The sequence below is a fragment of the Tachypleus tridentatus genome, chromosome 3 (genome assembly GCF_004210375.1).
Source record: "Tachypleus tridentatus isolate NWPU-2018 chromosome 3, ASM421037v1, whole genome shotgun sequence".
Taxonomy (NCBI): domain Eukaryota; kingdom Metazoa; phylum Arthropoda; class Merostomata; order Xiphosura; family Limulidae; genus Tachypleus; species Tachypleus tridentatus.
In genome coordinates this window covers 78244767-78264649 of record NC_134827.1, presented here as the reverse complement: position 1 = coordinate 78264649, position 19883 = coordinate 78244767, and the positions used below count along the sequence as shown (strand labels likewise).

Genomic DNA, 19883 nt, shown 5'->3' with positions numbered 1-19883 from the left:
AGGTACAAACATGAAAAGAACTGTTTGTGAACACAGTTAAAAGGAACTTAAATTTATAAAGATACTCCTGTATTGTTTCTTTTAATTCTCTTGCTTTGTGCAATCCTGAGGTCCTTGCACTTTTGGCTCATTTTCCTCCTAATTTGAGGTTCAGTGATAAATGAAAAGTGTGATTTCACTAAATCTAAAAACAAAAAAAAAAAACACAATTTACAATATCGAGAAATTGAATGAACATGTTTATCCCTCAACAACACTCAAATGAATATTCTCTAACGAAAATTTACAATGACAACGGTTACCTACAACAACAACAACAAAAAAAAAAAAAAAAACACTTGGGAAAGAGAAATGAGCCAGGTATTGTCGGAATGAAATGTGAGAAGCCGCTTAAAGTGGTAGGACGGACCATGTTACATTTTATAGGGGTGTAGAATATTCGTGTAATATCAGAATTGACTGCTAAGAAGAGAAGAAAATGAAATTGTTGAGTCTTAATAATAATAGAACGAATCATTGTAAGTAATTAAAGATCGTTCTTGATTTTATGTAATAGCTGCAGTATGATAAACAATATATTTTAAGATTCTCATGTAAGTAAGAAGTTATGTCATTGAAACATTGGAATTATAACATTAACCTAAGTAAAAATTGACGTGTAAAGAAGGTGATTGAGGTCGTTATTTCCAAAAGAGATGCATTTAAAGAGGTCATAGATATTACGCGAGACTCTGCTAATTCGTCCTGAATGTTCGTTTTGTCGTTGGCTTAAAATTTTGACGGATTCTTCTTAATAAACGAGATGATTTTAAAATTTCACTTTGGTTGAGTAGTGCCGGTTTGTAAATTTGAAGGCTGCTTTGTTGAATTCGGAAAGTGCATAATGTATTTTCTGTACGTGTAGATGGCGTTGTGAGCAAATGGCAGTTAAATTTCTAGAGTGTGGCGATTTACATTTTGTGAGTTTTATAAGGAAGCATGTGTGAGTTCAGAAAAACGAAATGGTCAAGCTATATATATATATATATATATATATAATAAAAATAAAGTTAAAAGGAAAGAAGAAACGTAAAAGGGAATTGAGTCCGACTATGTCGGATGGGCTACTCCATACTGCCTATTCACAGGCGCGATCCCACTACTGCACGACGCGGGAACTTTTGCCTGCTGCGTTTCCGCCCTGGGCCGGTTCGCTCCTCATTAATCAACCTGGTGATCCTCGGCTCCCCGAAGATCACCATATCGACGCCGAGCTTAGTGCGGACGCCCGATCAACATAGGTCAGTATACAGCAGAACTCCCAACCTCAAACCGTCCACCAACTCCGGCCTCCAAGTAGCTAGATTACAGGAGCACGCCACAACCCCCAGCCGAAAGTAACTTTTCATAAAGCGGTTTTTATACAAAGTCACTAGAGTGACCTACAATTCTCGATTACCTGTGTCACAAGTTAATCATCATACATGACGAAACAAACAACCACCAAGTAATATCATTTGTACGCCATGAAATAATGGCCTATTCATCATTCCAGACCCACGTACTTTCGATGTGTATTTGAGTTTGAGTTCAATTCAATCCAATGTCCGTTTTCGTCTATGAAGAGCAAAATGCTGTGTCTGAGAGACTATGAAAAGTAAATTGAAATGTGTGTTTACTTTTACGTGAATACGGATTGAAGGAGGTATATGAATAAGACGTCCCACTAGGTATTACAGCTGTTGAATAAAAACTCTTTATCGTCTGATTTAGGTTCTTTTATGGAAACAGGGAATCGTTACCGTAGCCCGTAAGACACCGCAAACTCACTTGTACGGAGAAATAGGGATCTAGCTTTAACACGTATGTTTCTTAATTTTTCCTTTACGTCATTGTCTCGTCGAAGAACATATCGTCTTTAAATATGAAAATGTAAGTTCTGCTTATTTGCAATAAATATAATTCTTTTCTGACATTTTCTTCCTAATTCTCGTTCGTCTTACTTTTCTTTACTTGCAGTCGCTTTTTGAAATAATCAAGAAAGAGGGTGTGTTTGTGTGTTTTTCTTATAGCAAAGCCACATCGGGCTATCTGATCAGCCCACCGAGGGGAATCGAACCCCTGATTTTAGAGTTGTAAATCCGGAGACACACAGCTGTACTAGCGGGGGACTCAAGAAAGAACATCAGTTCCTTAAAGCCAGATCTCTGGACGTTAAGATGGCTGTTTCGTTCCGATTTCATTAGTGATTTCCAATTAGTCAAGAGTAAAATATTCGGAAAGACTGAGGAAAACGAGCCGCTCACAAGATGTCACAAAATACTTGTGAATCTCTTGTAATTTCACACACATACACGTGTTTGTATAATAAACGTCGCTTTTTCTTTGTTTCCTTTTGTGAATGTCTTAATGTCGAAAGGTAGTGTGGTTCCATAAGAAGATAACAGTATCCACGAAAGGACTTTTTTTTTTTTTTTTAGTCTGATATGTGACCTGAAGAAACAGTATCCTTCCAGTAACAACTAATTATCGTAATATTTTTTTTATAGACTGCATTGCAGTTACTGAATATACACGTTCGGAAAGTGGCGTTGGTTAATGTTTTGGAAGACTAGCTCAACGCGTTAACCTTTGGAAAGTCTTTGGTCACCAGGTTGACTAGTCCTAACGTGATACACGTTATGTACATATTCCTGCTTTGGGGACGTGTGGCATTTCGTACTATAAGAGTTAAGCAGAATCTATATATAATCTAAATCAGTCCGATGTAGTTATGTAATGTTATATATATATTTAATGTACTATCTTTTCCATGTTGGTATTGTTGATTCTTCGTAATTTATCATTAGGAAATCTAATTTATTTTAAATGATAGAGAAATGTATTTTCTTCTTCTTTTAGCTTTAGAGACTTTAATACTTATGTTCACATTCAACAGAATTATGTTAATGAGGCGATTAACAGGGGCTGTTTCTTTACTTATTCACTAATTCTTTGGTTTTGAATTTCGCTCAAAGTTAGGCAGTGGAAGGCAGCTAGCTGGTCGTCACCACCCACCGCCAACTCTCGGGTTACTCTTTTGCTAACGGTGAGTGGAATTGATAGTCACATTATCACGCCCCCACGGCTGAAAGGGCGAACAAGTTTCGTGCAACGGAGATTCGAACCCGCAACCCTCAAATTAGGAGTAGAGCGCCTTGTTTACCTGGCCATGCTGGGTCTTTTTTTTTTAAATATATTTTACACAGTTATCTATCAGAAAGTCTTTCGTTATCGGTTTTCACTTGTCTTTCTTGTTACTAATGATTTAATGCTTACTTTCTGAACTATGGTTGCCATGACTGTTAGAATATATTTCAAAAAGTTACTGTAATATAAAGAATGGATAAAGAATTCTGTAGTCATGCATAGCAAACAATAACTGACGTACCCCGTTTCTGTTAAGCAAGGAAATTAGATGCAGTATGTGATACGGACTTTCGAAAACATTTACTCTTGCACTATATTGTTGTTGTTGTTTTCATTCTGTAAAATAATTCACATCTGACAGTAACTGCAGTTGTGTGTATCTTTAATAACATGCAATATAAGAAAACAGGACACATTAGTTTTGTTGTTTTTTGCAACTTTTTATTCTCCCCAACAAAAAAATAGAATAAGTTACAGGTATAAAAATAAAACAAAAAATTAACTAATGAATGTTCATAATTTTGATTATTTGTCGAAAACAATTGCTTCGTACAACTAATTGTCTCTGGTACTGATATTATTTTCCAAGATTTTAACCTATTAAACTCGTGCCTTCTCCTTATTAAAAATAATTTTGAAATGGGTTATTAACTTTATATTGACTAGTAATGTGGTAACACGGTAAATATATACCTAATATATTTTTATGTGTATGCGCTAGTTATACGCTTCTTAGAAAATTGAAATGGTAGTCTTACTTTACATATTGAATTGTTAAGAGCATTTCAAATTTCTTATGCCAATAAAATATATATTTATTATTGATATATTTTAAAGTCTAATATAATACGAAATAAGTTACATTCTCGGAAGAAGAAAACAAAAGGTACAAACATGAAAAGAACTGTTTGTGAACACAGTTAAAAGGAACTTAAATTTATAAAGATACTCCTGTATTGTTTCTTTTAATTCTCTTGCTTTGTGCAATCCTGAGGTCCTTGCACTTTTGGCTCATTTTCCTCCTAATTTGAGGTTCAGTGATAAATGAAAAGTGTGATTTCACTAAATCTAAAAAAAAAAAAAAAAAACACAATTTACAATATCGAGAAATTGAATGAACATGTTTATCCCTCAACAACACTCAAATGAATATTCTCTAACGAAAATTTACAATGACAACGGTTACCTACAACAACAACAACAAAAAAAAAAAAAAAAAACACTTGGGAAAGAGAAATGAGCCAGGTATTGTCGGAATGAAATGTGAGAAGCCGCTTAAAGTGGTAGGACGGACCATGTTACATTTTATAGGGGTGTAGAATATTCGTGTAATATCAGAATTGACTGCTAAGAAGAGAAGAAAATGAAATTGTTGAGTCTTAATAATAATAGAACGAATCATTGTAAGTAATTAAAGATCGTTCTTGATTTTATGTAATAGCTGCAGTATGATAAACAATATATTTTAAGATTACATACATGAGAACTTAAGTTAATGTTGCAATTGATGTGTAAAGAAAGTCTGTATCAAGCATGAGAAAATTGAAGTTTGAGAACCAATACGAGTGTTGACGTATCCTCCAATGTACATGTTTTGACAGAAATTTTGAAGGAAGCATAACTTTATTAGAAAAAAAAGACATTGTGCATTTAGTATTACTCAGAATATAGTAAAGATACAAACACACGGAAAGTTTTTAAGTATCTGAATACGACACATCAGTTGTGTAACCCCACATAATAAAAAAATGATCTTATACAATGGGTAACATAAAACTGTTGTGCATTTTTGAAAATTTTTTATTAGTCCTATTACAATTTTTTTTACTTTGTACTAAGTAAGAGGTCATATTTGATTTCTTACATCTTAATTTTTATTTAGATATTTAAGAAACAACAGCAACACATATCTCGGAGCATACTTTTACAGATACATTACTGTAAAACTCACCGACAATAAGGCTAACTTTGTCCTGGTTTAAAACAGTTCTTGTTTCTCCACTTTTTAACCCAAGTCTTTTACCTGTCACATGACTGTTGACCATTTCTTGTTCAGTGAACAAAGCTGTCATAAGTTTGCAGGTCATCTTTTTGTAATCTTTACATAAGCCTATTGGATAAACCATGTTGCCTATGAGTAGATCTGCCATCAACTGAAGTTAAAAAAATGAAAGAATGTTTAGTAAGACCGGTGCTCACTATGCCTTTTACTGCTGCTATACACATATATCGCTGTAGTTTTAAAATAAGTGTTCCAATGTCCTTTGAGTAAGTTTTGTGCCATTTCATAAATATCTATGGGATGTAGAGAGCTGTTTCTACTTTTAACAATTATTGTATTTATATTTATACTGAATTGTGATATACCTATATATATACACACACACACACACATACATACACACACACACACACACATTCATATATATTACAACCATATGATATTCAAGCCATGAACCAAAACACATTAACATATTTTTTTAATTTCTAAAATAAGCTGCACTTTTAAAAAAAAACGCAATCCTAGAGGGCAAGCTACAACGTGGGATTATAAAATGTACGAGGTCTGTTCAAAATACGCGGACTGACGTCATAAAACAAAATGTACTTTATTTAGAAGTTACAGGTCTGGGACCCCTTCAAAGTACTCTCCTCCCCAACGCACACACTTATCCCAACGGTGTTTCCACTTGTTGAAACAGTCCTGGTACGCTTCTTTTGTAATGTCCTCCAGCTCCTTCGTCGCATTTGCCTTAATCTCGAATCGCCTCAAATCTTCTTCCTTTCAAGGGTCTTTGAGTTTGGGGAACAAGAAAAAATCACAAGAAGCAATGTCAGGTGAGTAGGGGTGGGGAAGAACAGTGATCGAGTGTTTGGCCAAAAAACTCACGAGTTCTAAGGGCTGAATGGGCTAGAGAGTTGTCGTGATGGAAAACCAGTCGCCACTCCTACACATTTCTGGCCTTTTGCGACAGATGGCGTCCCTCAGACGTTTCAGAAATTCAATGTAGTAAGTCTGGTTCACTGTGGAGCCTTTGAGGAGGTACTCGTGGTGAACAACACCTTTAGCATCGAAGAAAACTGTCAGCATCACCTTGACCTTGGATCGAACTTGGCAAGCTTTTTTTGGATCTGGGGATGTTTCACCCATCCACTGGGACGATTGGACCTTCGCTTCAATGTCATAACCATAAACCCATGATTTATCACCTGTTATGATCCTTGACAAGAAGTTTTCATCTTCTTCTGAACAATCAAACGGTTCCTGACAAACCTGGACGCAATGGGCTTTTTGTTCGTCTGTCATCCGGCGTGGCACAAATTTCGCAGCAACGTGGTGCATCTTCAATTTTTCGGTCAAAATCTCGTAACAAGATCCAACTGATATCCCACACTCTTCAGCAAGCTCCCTGACAGTCAGACGCCGATTTGCCCGCACCAGGGTGTTGATTTTGTCGACGCGTGGGTCGTCAGTTGACGTGGAAGGACGTCCAGGACGCCATCATCTTCAATGGACTTTCACCATCCTTAAAACGTTCATGCAACTTGAAACATGCCGCACGCTTCATAGCAACATCACCGTAAGCCGTGTTAAGCATAGCAAAAGTTTCAGTCGCAGATTTTCCAAGTGTAACACAAAATTTCACAGCAAGTCGTTGCTCTTCAGGTCATTCATTCTGAAATCCGCCAAACGAAAAAATCACACTTCACTTAAAAACGATAGCTAATACACAAATGAAGATATCTGCAATCGGAAATGGCGTCAGTAATCAGCTGATCTGTGTGAACCTAGCGACACCAAGCGGATTCCCCTGGAACCAACTGGAGCCGCAATTCAAACACTCCGCGTATTTTTTGAACAGACCTCGTGATATAGGTTTTAGAGGTGACTGAAGAAGCAAGACTCATATTGCAATGGGGATACACCACCTGTCAGTCTTAACCTCAAATTTGCTTGTCTCACATAAGTATTTGAATTGAAATTCATTACATTTTTATTTTTAATACCATATTTTTTACTCACAAATATTTTATCAAATTGTTTTTTCAAAATTATGTGTCTGTTTCAGATAACATTATGATATGAAATACTCGGTCATCTCACTCTGGTAATAATTCAGTTTGACTGCAGCTACCATAACAAACGTAACTAATTTGAAATCATAACTTACTTTGCACTTTCTACACACTTGGCTAATATCATTTTAATGGAAGCTCTTGAAAACTTACATTGTTATCTGCACACATATTGTAGGCATCAGAGTGAACACTGGTGGTACTGTTTCCTCCTGTAAAATACAGGCACGACAGATGCAAATTATAAATAATTTCATCCTAATAAACATATACAATGTACCTTTGTCACAACTTCATAAATATACTGAAAAATATATTAAAAATTTCAAAGTATCTGCACTCATTGTATTTAAAACCAGTATATGTACATATCCATTTTTATTATATTAGTGTACACTAATAATTTATAATTACTATAAATGTACAGAATGAAATATTTTATTTCATGCCTCTTTGAAAGTCAGTGACAAATGTATTCAATGAAAAACTGTTACAATTCATACATTCTCTCATGAAGCATGTGATTTTCCCCATAAAAATGAAAATGCACATCTGAGAACAATTTTATATTTCATAACAACATATATATACACATTATTTAAATTCTGATATTACAAAATTATCAAAACAAAACACAGGTTAAGTGAAAGATCTTCATTGAAGGAACCAATCAGGTTCTAAGTTATGTGCAACACAAATATTGACAAACAATCAGTTCTTATTTGAAATAGAATGTGCACATCTGATACCAACAGTATAGTCAAATGTTGAAAATGTAATGTTCAGTTTGATAATATACTGTTCTTCTTGCATCATATAAATCTTCAACTCCACAGATACTCTCTTTCCCTCCCTTCATAGCGGTAAACAAGGAGACTGAAAAATAAAAAAATAAACAATCAAATTTTGTTGAGATACAAAAACATCCTTCACACATATCCACCAACAATTACTTTACCTTCCATTAAGTACACTTGTTTCCACATGGAAAAAGTAAAACATAATTTCATTGATAATGGTGTTAGCAATAATTTGAGAAAGCTACAAACATCTTGGGAGGTGAAAACCCAAAGAATGGAAAGTGAAAATACACGAGACAGACTTTTACTAACATAATGGAAATATCCTATCTCTACTATTACCAGTTTGTTACAACCATATCAACTGTACCTTTCATTTCCTTTATATTTAACTGTCTACATGTAAATTATGTATGTTTTTTCCACACCCTAGCAATGAGGCTTTTTAATAAAATACAGTGTGAAAGAAATGCATTATATTAAAGGAATTTATACTTGTAGTAAGCCCAATATAACATACATGAAAGGTATTAAAACCTGATGAAAGTTCAAAGTGTTACATATATAATGTATTATTGTTGTTTCATTTTCTTTACAATTGCAGTTTTAGTGGTATTAGTGTTGCATTTCCTAGGGTTAGTATGAAATCCAAGTGCTTTACCAACTATTACCAGTAAGATACTAAATTTTTTAGAAACTCAAACTGCAACATAATGCATTGGTAAATATTTATTTCAAAGCTTCACTGAAGAACAAACTGCTTCTTCAGTCTGGGACCACTTGTCGATGTCAACAGATTTGGAATTTCTGCTGTCTCTTCCTATTGTGGTCCCTTAACACAACAAAAATTCAAAATATAAGTATGTGAATCATGTATTCCTGTTAAAAATAAACACACTAAAACTGTACATTTTTAACACACAATTCATGTGAAAAGACAAGTCACAGTTTTCCATAAAAAATAACATATCACCTATATAGAAGTAACAGCATACAAGCTAAAAAACATAGAGGAAGCATTGAGTGTGCAACTTTGCAAGTAGATAAATGCATAAGGGTTCTAATCCTTTTGGTTGTTAAAGCAAAGTTTTAATGAATCACCAGTAATAATGGTAAAAAAGCCACCAGACTTTTTATTACTTGAACAAACATCATGTTTCTTGCATAAAATAATAAAATGACACTTAGAAACAATTCTTAGGTTCAGGAAAATTTTATTTTAAAAAGCAGACAGTTTTTCTCAAAAACCTTCAATCTAAGAAACAAAAACTATGCCAAAATTTTAAAATGTATTCTTCCCAAAAATCTGAAAATGAACATTTAAAAATTAAATAAGGTATGAGAAATGTTAAGAGAAAAAATGCAATTATATGCAAAAGAACCAATTAAACTTTGGCCATAATTTTACATTTAGATTACATTCACTTTGTACTCGCAAGGTAAACAACTCGATGTCTTGAAAAAATGCCATGTTTAACACCAGCTGGTAGAGAGTCATTTCAGTATACTAGTTAACATTGGTGGTTCTTGATTCAAGTCAAGCTACTTTTCACCTATTTCATTTTTAGACCATTAGAATTAGTAACACCACCTGTAATAGTAGATACATGGATATCTACTCTAAGGTTTCCAGTAATGAGAGGTCTGAGACAATGTTCAACACATTAGCCTGCTAAGGCTTTCACACCTCAGCTGTCTAACTGGTTTGTGGCAATATATCAAGTTTACTCCTATTTCTCATTTTAAAAATATCTATTTTGTCATTCTTTAGGTTACTGGAATGCCATTCACTTCTTATTTCCTTACCTTTAACTTCAGTAACTATTCCTCTTCCACATGTAACACTGAAGTATTTCACATTAGGTATATTACAAAAGTAGATGCAGTAAACCATTCCTTAATATATTATCACTTGTATGAAAAAGCATGCCACATATCCAGGGTTAATTGTGGAATAATATATATATATATATATATGCTATAACCTACATGAATGGATGTATCACACATTTCAGATGAATCTGCAAAAGGTTTAGGCCTTCTATTATATGTGTGGGTGATGTACCACACGTCCCTTGAAATATTTACTTAGTTTTTAGTGATCGTAAAATAGTCTTCTAGTGAAATTGAACCAATTAAAACGTTTTCTACTTGTGACAATATCTTATAGTGTACAGTAAATATCACACACACATACACTTCTAATCAAATTTCCAAGTTTGTTTTTATTATTTTACTGTTTTCACATTAAGTGGCATAATAAAATCTTATATATAATAAATCCATACATATACACATAATTTTGCATTTTAACAGTAATATTTTTAAAAGTACTTGCCAAGTATTACAGAACTGTAAGACTTCGACATGCTCTCTCCTCGGATTAAAACTAGGAATTTAAGGTTAATTGGAAGAACATATCGTGTTACAGTAATACTGATAAGCTAGTTACTGATTAACTACTAAATTTTAAAGCCATCAGTCAGTAACAAGATATAATTTATCTTATCACTGTAATACTACTACTACTAGTAGTTCTTGGAAGTGCTTTATACGAAGTTTACTTATTTTAAATTACCTATATGAATGACTGATAGCGCTACTATTATTATATTAATATACATGTATACGAATGTTAAACTTACACTAAGCCCAACAAATCTGATGCTAAGTTTTTCTTTGTTTAGTGCAAAAATCAATCCTAATTACATATGTACTAGCTAATCCAGTAATAGCAGTATTGTACAATTTGTATTTCACTCTAGTAAAAATTTATCACTACTCAAAAATCGAAACAGTGACTATCTACAGTTGTATTATCAACCTTTTCGCTACTAATATTAGGCTTACTGTTAGTCTTACTAACATTCGATAAAAATAGAGCGACACTTAAATACTTTAACATTCATTTTTTTATAATAAACCTTCAGAAAAATGGAAACTGAAATTTGACTTCAAAGAATGAAATGATCAACTAAATAGAGTGTACATTAAATTTAAATTCTTATGTTACCCAGTGAAAGAAGTAATTACTATTCTTCCCGATAAACACACGTTAAATTTTCTTCAGTTTCACCATTTTTACACATCGTTGATCATTTTGGCGAAGGTGACAAAATAAATATACGTGAGATAATATGGATATTTCTACCCTAATCAAAATAAAAAACTTATGATATTGGAAGCTATACAAAATATCATTTTTTAATGTGACTTGATGTTTAAATTATTATTATTAATCATTTTAACTTTGTTCTTGCCAGACTAACTTATATACATCTAATAAGGTAGATGGATTTAATTTTTATTTTGTCACTTACTGTCAACTTGCGATAACACAGTTTACATTTTTTTTCAAAATACTCTTTGTTTGTTTGTTTTCGAATTTCGCACAAAGCTACTCGAGGGCTATCTGTGCTAGCCGTCCCTAATTTAGCAGTGTAAGACTAGAGGGAAGGCAGCTAGTCATCACCACCCACCGCCAACTCTTGGGCTACTCTTTACCAACGAATAGTGGGATTGACCGTAACATTATAACGCCCCCACGGCTGGGAGGGTGAGCATGTTTTGCGCGACTGGGGCGCGAACCCGCGACCCTCAGATTACGAAGCGCACGCCTTAACGCGCTAGGCCATGCCAGGCCCTTCAAAGTACTATATTAACATATAAATATTATTATATTAATATTTACGTGTCATTTATGACCAGCGGGTTAAAGAACCTAGTGCAATAGTCCATCTAGGCCTTCTCATTTACTATAATAAAATCTAAGATAAAATAAAACACTAAAATCCGGCCTTTATTATTCAAATATTTGCCAATACTTTACTTAAAATCCTTTAAATTAACTTCATCCATATCATCTGAAATTAACCTGTTCCAAAAGTCAACTGTCCTGTTAGAAAAGTTATTAATAAGCTGAAGAGTAAGTAAGTAGTTATGAGTATGATGTCACAGAAGTCCAAATCCTGGTTAAAACTGATATTAAATATAATGTACTGTATATTTTTTTCACTGACACACTAAATGACCCATTCGTAAAAGGTATATAATATTGTAAGGCTGACACTGGTTGCTTGTCGATGTTTGGAACTCGAGTAAATTTTCTCCTTATATACGGTCATGCCTTAACAATTACACCATTAGGTTTAAAAAGAAAGTGTTATATACTAATATTATCAATTCCCTTGAGAATTTTAAACACCTCAATCACAGTCCTTCTACATCTTCTCAAGAGAAGATAATTTAAGAGATCTTAAAAAAATATTGATTAAACAACATCTCCATGCACATAAATCCAATGGCTTTCAAATAGAATATAATTCCAATGGGGTCCAGCATGGCCAGGTGGGTTAAGGCTTTCGACTCGTAATCTGAGGGTGGCGGGTTCGAATTCTCGTCACACCAACATGCTTGCCCTTTCAGCCGTGGGGGCGTTATAAAATGACGGTCAATCCCACTATTGAGTAGTCCAAGAGTTGGCGGTGGGTGGTGATGACTAGCTGCCTTCTTTCTAGTCTTGCACTACTAAATTAAGAGACGGCTAGCGCAGATAGTCCTTATGTAGCTTTGCGCGAAATTAAAAAAAACTTCCAATGTTATTTCTCTTCCTGAAGTTCGTTTTTGTGTTTTATGTTGATTTACGAAAAATGTTTCTAATTATTTAAAAGTACCCAAAAATATATATATATTATTTTTCTGTGTTGAACAATTCGAGGTGTATTTTAAAAAACAAAAGTACTTTTTGCAAATTCATGTAAAATCAATAAAATTACATCAGCATAATAATGCACAAATTGATTTGTCTTCGTCAGGCAAAATCATGTAGTACTCCATCATATTTGTAAGGTTTCGAAAAAATATATCAGGAACAGAATACTCTTCAAACAATTAGCTTGTAAGGTTTTTAGCCACTCATGGCAAAGTTATGCAAATGGTTGTTTAAGAAATAAAGTAATTATATTTATAGATTTTTATTTGATATCAAATAACTTTTCTTTACACTCAAGGGTAAAACTTCACAATGGACTGTATGTGCTTTATCTACTATAGAGATCCAACCTTCAATTTTAGCGTGTAACACCATCAAGTTTACAAGGAAACAAATTAATGTGACATTTTTTCTGATTTTATTTTTCCGCTTAAAGTTTACATAATGTATATTCGAATATGAGCAGAATCAAAGAAGTCGATGTTAAACAAAATGAAACAATATATGTTTCCTTAGAACATCTAAATTTTAGGATTCGGCTCATTGTCTTAAAAATATCCTCTTCTGTGTACCTTTTATTACTATTATTATTTAAGAGGCGACGATTGTAAAATTCTTAATTTTTATTCGTGTTTATCCATTCCTTGACTTTTATGCCATATGGTAAATACAAGGTTTGTTTGTTTTTGAATTTCGCGCAAAGCTACTCGAGGACTATCTGCGCTAGTCCTTCCCTACTTTTGCACTGTAAGAATAGAGGGAAGGCAGCTAGTCATCACCACCCACCGCCAACTCTTGGGGTATTCTTTTACCAACGATTTGTGGGATTGACCGTCACATTATAACGCCCCCACGGCTGAAAGGGCGATCATGTATGGTGTGACGGGGATTCGAACCCGCGATCCCGAGATTACGAGTCGAACGCCTTAACCCAATGTCGGGCCAATAAATACAAGTGAGTTTTTTGAGTCTTTTTAATCATATGAAAACATAAGTTAACTTTGGTGTTTGATATTGTTATGCCATTGTGTTCAATGTATAATACTGTGTGGTGAATTAAAAAGAACTCAAAACCCTCATAAATATTGCATCTACATCATCGTTATAAGAGATATGACTACATTTTTTGGTTTGCTGTGCTGATGAGTCTTGCGAAACTCTTAGTTCAGCTCACTATTTTGGGATTAGGGTTCCTTGGTTGTTTTTTTTTAATTTGTAAACTACGTATTTCTGAAAAGCTTCAGTGATGTCGAGAAAACCCACTTGTAGAGAAATATATATGCAAAAACGGCTCGTTTGGCTTCTATGTAAAATATTTTCTCAACCCAAACGATCCGTTTTTGCATATATATTTCTGAAAAGCTTGTTGCATGGGGAAACTAAAATCATTGTTTGCTTTTTTTTTAAGTTCATAGTATAACAGCCATCTTGGATTCCAAAATAGTTGCTTTATCATGTGTTTTAAGGCTTATGTACTAAATTTGATGCCCAGAACTTCAGCAATTAAAACTATGGTATTTTGGCATTCTGTTTTCAGACAGATATAATCCAATATCGACAAAACAGAAGTTCCACAAGAAATATGCATATAATACCGGAAACATAGTCAATACAAATAAACTTAAGCGCACGCACGCACACAATATATATATACATATATATTTATTCATACATTTTGTAATTCGTAGTTTATTTTAGGGTTTCGATATTCTAATAAATGACTCTTCACTTCCTGCTGGGATGGAAACTAGAATCACAGATGTACAACAAAATCATTAAGGTTTGTTTGTAATTAAGCACAAAGCTACACAGTGGACTATGTGTGCTCTGCCCACTACGGGTATCAAAACCTGGTTTCTAGCGTTGTAAGTCCGCAGAATTACCGCTGTGCTACTAGGCAGTTAAATCAGTAAAGAGTCTGCCATAGTTATTTTGTCGTCGCGTGATAGGTTTGAAGTCTTTGTAATTTCCATTCCTAAATTTAGAAAATTAAAAAGGCAACATAAATGTTCAGAAAAGTTTATATCTTCCCATCCTTTTCTTTGTTGCTATTTATTGCTAAAAGTGAAGAGTCAATACCTCTCTTTTATTTCATACCTAAATGCTGTTGTTGTGCCTTTAGGCTGTTTACGCCAGTGATAATTTCAGATAAGCATACCTATCAACTCATACTAGCTTGTTTAAGGCTCTGTATCGTCCTTTAAAATGGACTTATCTACCACAAGGTGGGAGACACAAAGTCAAGTTTTTACAATCTTCCATGGAATAATTGTAAGGATTTTTGTTGTTTTCCACCAAGCTTTACCAGAAGTTTTTCGCCGTCAGAGGGAAAATAAAATGGTGGAGGTAAAACTGGCGGATAGTTGTGAGTTATTAACGCCACGAAGCAGTAAGGAAGATAGTTTTGTTATACTTTTATGGATGATGGACGAAAATGTGTCATTTTACTCCACTTTAATCATCTTCAGTGCTTTTTATGTTATTCATGACAGTAATACATAAAACGAGATTAGAATATTCTAGTTCTCAGTTGTTAAGATTTAATGTTGTGTTAATTTATACATTATTTGGTAATAGCAATAATTAGTAATGTAGGTAAGTTCTCTTTAGATTTATTGCTTCAATACACCAAAGGAAGCGTCGCCATGTTTTTTCAGAAGTCTGCGTAGAAGAGATATCACTTTAATTCAATAAAGCCCAATAACTCAAGCTGTAGACCTCTGAAAAAGGAAGTCAAAAAAATTTTACTAAAGGGAGACAACAAGTATATATTTCTTCGTCAGGGTTATCATGAGGGCCCTAACGTAACAAAGGGGTTGGAACCGGGGTGCATCTACTTTAATTATACTAATTTTCTGAGGAGGGGAGAAGCATGACTCTACATTCAGCTGCCTTTTTACTATCAATCTTTCATTGTAAAATCTGCATGTCTAGCCAAGCAACTCTCACTTCGCAACTCCTTCCCACACCACTGCATCACGTTAAACACAACAACATTCTGAATGTACCTGTTATCAGACAACATATAACTAAATTCATCTTGCAAGTTAACTTTCCTTCAATATTAATTTTTGGACGTAATAGCTGATATATAAAAACATATGCTTTTATTGACTTAATATTTTAAAGGTTACTGCATTCGACTCGTAATCTGAGGGTAGTGGGTTCGAATTCCCATCACACCAAACATGCTGGCATTTTCAGCGTTGGGGCGTTATAATGTGACGGTCAATCCCACTATTCGTTGGTAAAAGAGTAGCCCAAGAGTTGGCGGTGGGTGACGATGACTATCTGCCTTCTCTCTAGTCTTACACTGCTAAATTATGGACGGCTAGCGCAGATAGCCCTCGTGTAGCTTTGCATGAAAATTCAAAAACATAATAATAATAAACTTAAAGGTTACTATTGTAGTTATGTTGTTTTTTTCTTCAACGTATTTGTCAATTTCCGTCTCTAAAAACGAACTACTTTTATTAAACAAAAGAAAGCACATCAACTGTAATAAACTTCCAATAACTGAAAAGTGAAAATGAAGAAAAATATATAACAATGTGTCAACCACACTATATCTACTAAATACAATGTCAACGAGGCCTAGGTCCAATCTGGCATGCTGGGATATGACACATACGGTGGTGGTAGAGATGCTGTTCATATTTTCAGATTGCATGAACAACAGCTGTAATTGTGTGAACTAGATTAAGTGTCTCCTGTTGAGGCAGCGATAACTCTTTGTATTTACAACGCTAAAATCAGGAGCTCGATTCCCCTCGGTGGACACACGATAGCCCGATGTAGCTTTGTTATAAGACAACTCACATACACACTAAATTAAGTTGTTAAAGTGTAAGTTTTGTCAGTTGTTTTTGTTTTATAAATCAGAATTATGGGAAGGATTAAACATACCATACTGTATATATATATATATATGTATTTAATATAATTCCAATTACTTATCATTCTGATGTACTTTGACTTGAATTAATTTTATTTATGTAGAAGAAAAGGAACTGGCGAATCAACGGGTTAGTCTACATTGTTCCTGAAGGGGATCAACCAACCACATTGTGATTGGCTGATTGTTTGGAGTTAAGCACAAAGCTACACAATGGACTATCTGTGCTCTGCTCACCACGGGCATTGAAACTACGCTGGGGGCACCACATCATAAACTAGAGAACACTGTATTGGCAATTATAAGGAATCAAAAGTAGAAAATGGAGAAGGTATGGCAATAATACATCAAAGCCATTATGTCCAGTGCCAACGAGGTCCTTCGGTCAATACCAGGGCTTACTAGGCCGGTTTGAAACTGACAGACGCTATTTATACTATTAAACTGAATTTAAACATCTGTTTTCTTGTGCTTCTCTGTACACATTGCTTGTTAAAAGTTCATCTAAATTAGTTTAACTATCCGTAATTTTATGATGCTAGTTAAAATATTTAATTGTTGAGTCACGTAGCAACTGTTTTCTTCTACGTGATTTTTTTTTTTATTTATAAAAGTTGAGGTTAACTGTTAATTTTGATATATAATTAAATTATTGGGACGTTGATGTAGGTGATTTTAGAACGAACCAGTGACAGAAGTTCTTGGTGGATATTGGATATCTCTGTTCTTGGACAACTTGTGAACAGTGGTGTTTTAAATATATTATAGATGTACCGAAATCTGAATACGTAAGCCCTATCGATTTCCAGCTAGAAACTTTTCGGCTTCTAAAAACTTTTGAGGTATAATATCTCGTTTATACTCTGTCGTCAGTTTTCTTCTTCTCTTACAAGAATATAAATGAACCAAGTTTCACAATAATTTGAATGAACTCGTCTCGATTATAGAAACTGGGCTTCTTATATCTTTGTAAATTGGAGGCTACTGATAGACCCTGTCATGGTTAGGTGGGTAGGACGCTTGACTCAGAATCGCGGGTTCGAACCCCCGTCGTGCTAAACATACTCTCCTTTTCACCCCTGTGGGTGTTATAATGTGACGCTCAACCCCTCTCTTTGTTAGTAAAAGAGTAGGCTAAGATTTGGCTGTGGATGGTGATGGCTAGCTGCTTTTCCTCTTATATTACACTGTTAAATTAGGGAAGGTTAGCGCAGATGGTCTTTGTGTTGCTTTGCTCGAAATTCATAAACCAACCTGCTGGTGGTGTCGGATTTAAATCGGATACGATCGAGGCATTTGCATGAGGGTCTCCACAATGGCAATATTTTATGGTAGCCTCAAAGGGTCTATCCGGCCCTGCTTACCAATGATCAGATATCTTCCCCGATTAATATGCCTTTGTTTTAATAAGAAAATTTGATATAAAAACTTAACACAACCGCATAGAAAGGAACTCATACCTATTGATCAATGAACTTAAACTAGGACTGAATGATCTAAATAATTGAATTATTTCATTGTTATTGTTGTTTGTTAAATTTCGTGCAAAGATATTTGAGGACTGTTTTTACTAACCGTCCCTAAATTTGGAGTTGTAGACCAGAAGAAAGGCTAAATAACCCCCACCCGCTACCAACTTGTGGACTACTCTAATCTTATAATGCGTACAAGGTTCTAAACTGCGAAGTACGAATTTTTTATGGTAGCGACTCACTACCCATGAATCCTCGGATTCATAGTCCGTTAGTTCGTTTGTTACTAAATCCGTTAGCACTACCCGTAAAATGTGTTCCATATTTTTGTAATTACACCAACTATTTATAATACACTATATATATGTATACCTGATTTTAGACAGAACTTTAATTGAGTAGATATACATTGGAATAATTTAGTAGACACTACATTTTCGATGTATAAATTTTAAATGGACTTTAAAATGCATTCTTTCGAAGTGTTACTTCTTACAGAAAAAATACATCTTTTTGTTGCTTAATATCAATACAATCGACTTCTTCCTGCTTATTTTTTTTTACTTTTTTGAAATGTTGCCAACTGCTAGTCAATGAACTACCATTCCACATCTGCCCTTAACTTTTGAAGTCATACACTAGAGGAACGTTGTCAATTAACAGCATCCACCGTCTATTGTTAAGCTACTCTAGTCTAACTGTGTGTGTGTGTGTTTTTCTTATAGCAAAGCCACATAGTGCTATCTGCTGAGCCCACCGAGGGGAATCGAACTCCTGATTTTAGCGTTGTAAGTCCGTCGACTTACCGCTGTGCTAGCGGGGGGCTAGTCTAACAGAATAGAGAGGTTTATTCTTCACCCTAATAGCGCACCCATAGCGAGAAAGTACTGAACGCGCCTTTGAAGAAACCGAATACTATTCTTGAACCCTTAAATTACAAGCTCGCTCGCTAACTGCTACACCATTCTTGACTCCATTCTTTTTTTTAACCTCATTTGTAAGTAGAACACGTGTTTAGCGAGAAGCCTAATTCAGACTATACAAACAACCGAAGATTTACTTTTATTCTTTCTATCATTTTAATGTGAAAATAAAATTGTATTCAGAATAAAAGTTTAATCTTCTCAGGGTAAAATGGATTTTAGGAAACTACCCGTTTTGTTATATACTGAGCATGTTTTGTCGGTTACCGTGCTGGGCTGTGGGCTGTGATCTCCAAAGTTAAAGAACGCGATATGCCACTAACTGGTCTACTTCGAATTTCGCACAAAACTCACGAGAGCTATCTGCGCTAGCCGTCCCTAATTTATCAGTGTAAGACAACAGGGAAGGCAGCTAGTCATCACCATCCACTCTTTTACCAACGAACAGCGGGTTGACCATAACGTTATAACACCTCCATGGCTGGAAGGGGCGAACACATTTGGTGGGACGGAGATTCAGTGGCAGGTGGCGGTTAAGATTGGGTTCCCTTATTCTGGCCAGTAGTTGAAAGTTAAAGGCGACTATGCCTAAAATTCGTGGTTTTCTGATCTGGTTGTTTAATACATGTGTCGCACAGAACGCTGTTCAGCCATAAAGGACAAACCATCTTTTTATGTAATAAAAAAAACACAAACTAAGTTTTCCAGACACGAAAAAAAAAAAGACCTCTTGAAATAAACTATCATTTTTGTTGAATGATTCGTTATCCGTTTATTTTCAGTTATGATATAAATATGTATATATATACATACAATATGTTCGGTTGTGTTAAAACT

The 19883-nt window shown here is 34.6% G+C and overlaps 1 protein-coding gene across 6 annotated transcripts; it reads right to left on the bottom strand.

The window, feature by feature from the left end:
• Window positions 1–3587: 3587 nt before the first annotated feature.
• On the bottom strand, window positions 3588–11212 carry LOC143247271 (uncharacterized). Of its 6 annotated transcripts, none has more exons than XM_076495032.1 (5): window positions 11059–11212; window positions 7995–8121; window positions 7399–7457; window positions 5120–5321; window positions 3588–4236 (listed from the first exon to the last, which is right to left on the bottom strand). In XM_076495032.1, the coding sequence occupies exons 2-5, from the start codon at window positions 8059–8061 to the stop codon at window positions 4106–4108; spliced, it is 459 nt and encodes a 152-aa protein (XP_076351147.1). In that variant the 5' UTR covers window positions 8062–8121; window positions 11059–11212; the 3' UTR covers window positions 3588–4105. The 6 variants fall into 6 exon arrangements, with proteins under 6 accessions (XP_076351147.1, XP_076351152.1, XP_076351149.1 ...); XM_076495037.1 differs by having other exon boundaries at window positions 11079–11181; XM_076495034.1 differs by having other exon boundaries at window positions 10384–11169.
• Between the last annotated feature and the right edge of the window lie 8671 nt (window positions 11213–19883).

Bases quoted from the DNA above. Each gene is read 5' to 3' on its own strand.
- LOC143247271 (XM_076495032.1), bottom strand. From the start codon at position 8,061: ATGATGCAAGAAGAACAGTATATTATCAAACTGAACATTACATTTTCA. The intron at 7,458-7,994 runs GTATCAGATGTG...TGTATTTTACAG, and splicing joins AACATTTGACTATACTGTTG to GAGGAAACAGTACCACCAGT. The intron at 5,322-7,398 runs GTAAGTTTTCAA...TTTTAACTTCAG, and splicing joins ATATGTGTGCAGATAACAAT to TTGATGGCAGATCTACTCAT.